This window comes from Glycine max, chromosome 5 (genome assembly GCF_000004515.6).
Source record: "Glycine max cultivar Williams 82 chromosome 5, Glycine_max_v4.0, whole genome shotgun sequence".
In the NCBI taxonomy this organism is placed as follows: domain Eukaryota; kingdom Viridiplantae; phylum Streptophyta; class Magnoliopsida; order Fabales; family Fabaceae; genus Glycine; species Glycine max.
In genome coordinates this window covers 32,688,229-32,695,451 of record NC_038241.2, presented here as the reverse complement: position 1 = coordinate 32,695,451, position 7,223 = coordinate 32,688,229, and the positions used below count along the sequence as shown (strand labels likewise).

The following is a 7,223-nucleotide window of genomic DNA, read 5'->3' as shown; positions in this document are numbered from 1 at the left end:
TTATTATACAAATTAACATAATTATCATATATATATATATATATATATATATATATATATATATATATATATATATATGATAAATTGTTATTGGATGACATATAAAATCACTTTACACAACAATATATATTATCATTAGAATAACTTTAACGGGATAACTCTTATGGTCGCTAAAAATTTTTTTTTTTTTATGATTTCTCACATTTTTCCGGAATGCCATATCATTTTTAGTATTTCAAACAACTCAGATAAGTTTTTACTCCAATGCACCAACTCAAACAAATTCTTATGTGAGCTCCATTATTTAGTACTTTACACGATTAAAATTTTTGTAAGACCATTTAAAAGTAAACAAATGCAGTTTCTTTGCACAACAACCGTTCTTTCTATGAGACAAAAGTAGAGTTCTCTCCAACGGTGTTGTATTACTTTTTGAGTTGCAGTCAAAGGTGCTAATTCAAGAGCAACTTCTGTGGGAGATGGTCTTAAACTCTTTAATAAAAGTTACAATAGCTCGATTACAGTGACACAAAATATATGAAAATTAGAATGATATGACAGGAGTGAAGGAGAATCAAAATGAAGATATATGACTTGCTTTTTTATTCCTTTGAAGCGCACATACAAAAGGAAGAGATAGCAGTGGATTATCAAGTAAGCATATGCATATATGACATGTCCATATATGCCACACCACCGTATCTACATTTGCATTCATATATTTTTCTTTGGCCTCAATACATACATTCCCTTGGTGCTAATTAATTAGTGTATTATTTTTGTACCTATGTGTCGTCCTCTCCATGTCTCCCACTTTCTTAATAATTTCCTCATCACTTCTCCATCACCATGGCTGAAACTCCCTCTCCCTCTCTCTCTCAGTCTCCCTCACCCCCCTTTGGCCCCATCATAAGTGATGGCCAAGTTGGTGGATTCGATTGGATGGTCCTTTTGGCAGCAATTTTATGTGCCTTTGTGTGTGCTCTTGGCCTCAACACAATGTTACAATGTGCTTGTCGTGTCTTCACAGAGCCTCGCCAATGGATTGCTTCACGCAGGCTCAACTCTGGCCTCAAGAGAAAGGAAATGGTGGCTTTGCCAACCTCAACTTACACTACACACTCTTCTGCTGCCTCTTCTCCATCTTCTTCACCTAATTCTAGTACTTGTGTCATTTGCTTGGCTGAGTTCTCTGATGGGGACCCTATAAGGTTCCTTCCAAAGTGCAATCACTATTTCCATGTGGTTTGCATTGACAAGTGGCTACTCTCTCACTCTTCTTGCCCTACTTGCAGGCACCTCCTCAAGTCAAATGATTCTCTTCACTCCTTACAGTAGGCATCCTCTACTATATGGTAACAAAGCTCTTTCACTGAATATTCAAGGCAGTTACATATTTAGAACGCAGTTACATATTTAGAATTTAAAATCAAGACCTTTGATTAAGTTAGAACAATTTAACTTAATTGATCTATGTGTTTAATGTTTTGTGATGGCATTGTTTAAATAGTTATTAGTTGTTTCTAGTATATCTATCTCTAAGCCTTGTATATATGTAAAATTATAATGCAGGATATATATATATATATATATATATATATATATATATATATATATATATATATATATATATATATATATATATATATATATGGTTCTCCTTTAAATTTTCTCAATTTTAGTAGCTATCTTAATTGATCATTATGATGGCACAACTTATTTGTGTAAAAAAGATTGAGGTGTAATTTGAGTAAAATTTCAATTTGAGCAGAAACACCGAGACAAAAATTGAATCGTGTCCATATATCATCATATTAACCTCATTGTAATATTATATGATAAAATCTTGGCTTTTGAATACGTTATTACTATCAGATTAAGCAAAATACTCTAGCTTGTTGTCGACGGTTATATAAAATGTTAATTTAGTTGGTTCGGAGGGATTAGTATATCAACTATTGACAATTTAAACAGAAACAACAACCCTATTTTGAATGTTTTCCTTCAGTTGATCCTAACAGGGTGCCTGTTATTATTGCAAATAAATGTCAACTAATCACTTCAATCTTTGAGTATGTAAATAAAGTTCATTTGGAGTCTTCTTTCATTTCATTTTTTACTATAACTACTTTTGAGTAACTTTAATTTTCATATGAAAATTTACAATATTTTCCCCTTAATCTGTGCAATATTTTGGTTTATTGTTCATTCCTTATTATAATTCTAAGGTTTCAAGAAATCAATTCGTATTTTTCACTTAACTAAGCAATTAGTAATAAAAATAATTTATAATCTGATTAAGAAAAATCCTCACATCTCAAGAATTCTCCAGCTTAAGGGTTACATATATAGAAAGTGATGTATAATGTGTCTGGGAACACGTTGGACATGACTAGATGTAGTAGATCTACAACGCAATTAATAGTTATTTTTATTTTAATGTGATTTTACATTAAATGTGTATCTCAAATGAGAACGCACTAAACACCCATTTAGATTCCATTTTAATGGTTCACTACGGGACAAATATATGCTTTGCATCATTGGCAACAAAATGGCTAAGGTAACTTGTCAGCAACTCATTCTTATAACTATATTAGTTTATCTCATGCAATTCTAAAAGATATAAAAAAATAAAATGGACAACTATATGTTTTAATTTTGTATAAAATATTTGTTTTAAAGAAATATATACGTTAATTAATTTATATATAAATATAAATGGGTTTAATTATGATACATTGTCATAATAATTTTTTAAAAAAAATTAAAAACTAATTAGAAATTATTTTATATATAACTTTTAAAATTAGACTTAAATATATTTTTCATATCTCAAAATATCTCATTTTCAATTTATTACCTAAAATTCACTTTTTGTCATTTACGTACTTAAAAAATAATTTTATGTTTTAATGTAATACATGTCGTTAGTCTCATTCTATTAAGTGATAATGTGATAAATGAAATGTCACCTCATCAAGTATAATCACTAATATATCAATGTCACATCATTTTTTATTATTTAAATCATTTTAAAAAATTATTTTCTCCTTCCCCTTCCCCTTCTTCTCGATCGTGCAACTCTTGATCGCGCCACCATTGTCCTCCGTCGAGGGACGCACTGTCCGAGTCATCGTGGACCACACCAAGAACGTGATTCAGCTCGAGATGGCGTGACTCAAGGAGGAGATTCGACAAGTGTTGATTTGCAACACGATCCCCAACGCAATGAGCCGCTACAACTTGATCAGGGGGGTTTTGCTCTTGTTCGGCTCGCACAACGGCGCTGCCACAATCGATGATTCCCCCTTCAGAGCTTCAACAAGGTTGACTCAAGCTGCTTCCTCAACTACGCCGTTAGCCTCGATGACAACTTGTTCATCGATTTGGTGCGTCCCAAGGCCGTTAAGGACCTTAGAGAAATCATCAATCTCATGATTAGGTCTAGTTATGAGAGAAAATGTCTTCAAGTTTATGGACTAACTCACTCACACTCACCTTTACTTCGTTGTTGGTAACGAGAAGAAGGATAATAAGGGGAAGAAGGAGAAGAGAATTTTTTTTAAAATAATTTAAATAAGAAAAAATGACATGATACTGATGTGTTAGTGATTAGGATTAATGACGTGACACTTTGTCTATCACGTCATCACTTAACAAATACTATATTGAAATATAAATTTTTTTCATGTACGTAGATGACCAAAAATAAATTTTAGATAATAAATTAAAAACAACCTATTTTTCATATATGAAAAATATTTTTAAGCTTTAAAATTATTAATACAAAATTTAACTATTTGATGTTATATGATAATGATACTTTATGATGAAAACAAAATAAATTCCTTTTCACACTACAAATATATTTTAATTAAATTCAAAGTAAATAAACATGTGATGCATAACATATTCCTCTCAAACTGAATATTCTCTCCGACACATCTAAGTGTGTGATAAAGCCACATTATTGATCCTGTCACTTTGTGTTGATTAAGATTTGGTGACTTCAGCATAAAAACAACAAAATCCTCAATATACATCCGAATTAGATGAAAGGCAATCACCAAAAGTTGCCACTTATCAACTACTTTTACTTTGTCCAAAAGAGTCTGTACGGGTTACTTTAGTTCGATTTTGATGAAATTCAAGATCTAACCCAATTAAATTTAATAAGTTTGATTTGATTTAGTTTTTATAATTTTTTAAACCCAATCCAACTCAATTTATTTATGAATGGGTTAACGAGTTATCTATTTAAATTTGATATTTTTTTTAGAATTATTATTTTGTATCATGATTTATCTAAATATTCAATACAATTAACACAATATTATCAAATATCCAACAGTAGTAAAATTGATTCATTTACTACCATCAACGTAATATTCTAAGATAAACTAATACAAATTAACACAAAATATTCTTTGATGAGATTCACCATAATAGTCTGAATTACAATTATTTCCTACAAACTAATTTCTTGCAATAAGTTTTGATGTAATTAGATTTACTACAACCAGATTTATTGAAACAAATGAATAAAATATGATCCATTAATATTATAAACATGACAAAAAAAATAAATATGAAAAAAGTGAAACAAATAACAATGTACCTAAAAGTAATACCTTAGAAAGTTGTAACACTAGTAGTCTCAACACTTGTAATTTCAATACTTGGAGTCCTAATATTAATAGTATTTAAAATCAAACTAAATAATTCTAAAAATATTTACCGATTTTGATCGATACGGTTCAATTTTAATCTAAATACATAAAGAAGTCAATCTAAATTATTTGGATCTATTTAAATCAATTTAAATTTACAGTTATCTGTACTAATTAGCACCTCTATCAAAACATATTAGATAAGATAAATGGTTGAGCCCACCATAGTCACCAATAATGATGAAATTGAAGCAATCTCACACTATAAGTCTATAACTGACATAATGGCCAAATGCAGATGACAAAGACCCAAAATCAGGTTCCAACAAACTAGCTACTAGCTAGGATTCCATAGCATAACCAAAAAACCATGAGCAGATATCACAAGCAACGGAGCCAAAAGGTAAGACAAAGATGTCATAATAAGTAAAATCACTTTAACTTTAACTTTTACGAGACCAAAAGCATAAGAATTTTATGAGGCAGTGATGTGATGACTCTGTTTTAGTAGAACAAAATGTATTTTATGAAAGCAAATATTATAATTCTTTGTAGTCTAGTTGGTTAGGTATTCGGCTCTCATCCGAGAGACACTGGTTCAAGTTCCGGCAGCGAAATATTTTTTTAACATTATTTTTTTTTTTGCTGGATAAAATTTGTAATTTTTAAAAAATAAAAAATAAAATATGTCATATTAATTTGTTGAAAATAAAATTCAACAAAGTGAAAAAGTTAAAGTTAAAAATTTCAATGAAGTGTTTTTTTCTTCCAAATACTTCAATCTATATATGTATCTGGAAGGCAAACATATATGTTTTCAACTTATTATAACCTTATAGTTATATCAGAAACAAGGGATCACTCAAAAACAAAATTTAGTGGAAAGAAGAAAATTTAGAAATTTATTTTAAAAAATCAAATGGTGAGAACAAAAAACGGTCGTAGTGTGTAGTGTAGTGTGTATGTGGAGAATAGTGTGAGAGTTGAATGACATGTAAGCAACAGCACAGTCACGTCCATAGCCACGAACATGCCACGTTCTCTTCATGCAAGCAACTCTCCTCTCTTTATAATCTCAGTTGCACACGTTCTAATCTAATATCCATGACACAAAGCAAGGTTTGAATATCATTCAGGTAACTCTCTGCAGCTGTTGCGTTGAAAATGCCAGGCATTACCATTGGAGACACTATTCCTGACCTTCAAGTTGAAACTAACCAAGGAAAAATCAACCTTCATCAGTTCTGTGCTGATGGCTGGACCATCCTTTTCTCTCACCCAGGTTCTCATTGCCTTTTAAACATTAATTATTCTTTCTATATCTATATTTGTTGGCTACTTACTTTCTTCTTCTTACTATTATGTTTCTTCTCATGCATGCATGATTGTAATTTGTAAATGTATGTTTAGGTGATTTCACCCCGGTTTGTACCACTGAGCTTGGCAAGATGGCTCAGTATGCTAAGGAGTTTTATCAACGAGGAGTGAAGTTATTGGGTTTATCTTGTGATGACGTACAATCCCACAATGAGTGGATCAAAGACATTGAAGCCTACACTGTGAGTTTATTTTTCACTTTTCACTATAGTTCATGTTTCTAAACTATAGACAATTGAACAAATCAAAAGGGCATATAATTAACTATATAAGAAGAAATCTAAGATGAATAGATTATGATCTTTGCCTTTGGTTGCAGCCAGGTGCGAAGGTGAACTATCCAATAATTGCTGATCCCAAGAGAGAAATCATCAAGTAACTCAACATGGTTGACCCTGATGAGAAAGATTCCGTTGGCAACCTACCTTCAAGGGCTCTTCATATTGTTAGCCCAGATTTGAAGGTGCAACTTATTCTTTGACTAAGTAAATGAATGATTTTGCAGTTGTTGTCTTTTTGGGTCTAACATGTTAATTAATTTAATTTGGGGGTTGATTGTTGAAGATCAAGCTAAGTTTTCTGTACCCTGCAACAACTGGGAGGAACATGGATGAGGTGCTGAGGGTGATAGAGTCATTGCAGAAGGCCTCAAAGTTCAAGGTTGCTACCCCAGCAAACTGGAAGCCAGGGGACCCTGTTGTCATATCCCCTGGTGTCACCAATGAGCAAGCCAAGGAAATGTTCCCTAAAGGCTTCGAGACTGTGGATCTTCCATCAAAGAAGGAGTATTTGCGTTTAACTAAAGTTTGATGATGTTCTTTTTCAAGTAGTAGAACCTTCTTCAGCTATGCCAAATCTCAGTTCAATCAACCTTAATCAAACTATATATATGTCTTGTTAAAGTACACTATTTTGTAGCACTGCTTGTTTTGTTATATATAAGAATATACAGTTTAATGTATCTTTTTGTTGATGTGGACTCCATGTCTACAGTTATATCATGCTGTAAAAATCTTAACTATAAGTTTTAATTTTAACTATTTTGTTCCTCCACTGTGAAATTACTTTTTTGGGGTCATAAATTTCTTACAATCTTACCTTTTGTGGAGAGTATGAAAGTAAATTAGTGACTAACCGAATTATCACATGGAGTTATAAGCATGAATTCCTTAG

The 7,223-nt window shown here is 31.4% G+C and overlaps 2 protein-coding genes across 3 annotated transcripts; both read left to right on the top strand.

Moving 5' to 3' along the window:
* Positions 1-654: 654 nt before the first annotated feature.
* Positions 655-1,557, top strand: LOC100799215 (probable E3 ubiquitin-protein ligase ATL44). Its single transcript, XM_041015462.1, has one exon. It carries the CDS (start codon positions 850-852, stop codon positions 1,336-1,338), a length of 489 nt encoding a protein of 162 aa, XP_040871396.1. The 5' UTR covers positions 655-849; the 3' UTR covers positions 1,339-1,557.
* A 4,220-nt stretch (positions 1,558-5,777) lies between these two features.
* Positions 5,778-7,011, top strand: LOC100803663 (1-Cys peroxiredoxin). 2 transcript variants are annotated; one of them, XM_014775651.2, is made up of 4 exons: positions 5,778-5,955; positions 6,084-6,232; positions 6,370-6,513; positions 6,615-7,011. In XM_014775651.2, exons 3-4 carry the CDS (start codon positions 6,436-6,438, stop codon positions 6,858-6,860), a joined length of 324 nt encoding a protein of 107 aa, XP_014631137.1. In that variant the 5' UTR covers positions 5,778-5,955; positions 6,084-6,232; positions 6,370-6,435; the 3' UTR covers positions 6,861-7,011. The 2 variants fall into 2 exon arrangements, with proteins under 2 accessions (XP_014631137.1, XP_040871395.1); XM_041015461.1 differs by having other exon boundaries at positions 5,788-5,955; positions 6,370-7,011.
* The last annotated feature ends 212 nt before the right edge of the window (positions 7,012-7,223 follow it).

Coding starts and splice junctions, on each gene's coding strand:
- LOC100803663 (XM_041015461.1), top strand. CDS start 5,838: ATGCCAGGCATTACCATTGGAGACACTATTCCTGACCTTCAAGTTGAA. Junction 5,956..6,083: donor CATCCTTTTCTCTCACCCAG/GTTCTCATTGCC, acceptor ATGTATGTTTAG/GTGATTTCACCCCGGTTTGT. Junction 6,233..6,369: donor AAGACATTGAAGCCTACACT/GTGAGTTTATTT, acceptor CTTTGGTTGCAG/CCAGGTGCGAAGGTGAACTA.
- LOC100799215 (XM_041015462.1), top strand. CDS start 850: ATGGCTGAAACTCCCTCTCCCTCTCTCTCTCAGTCTCCCTCACCCCCC.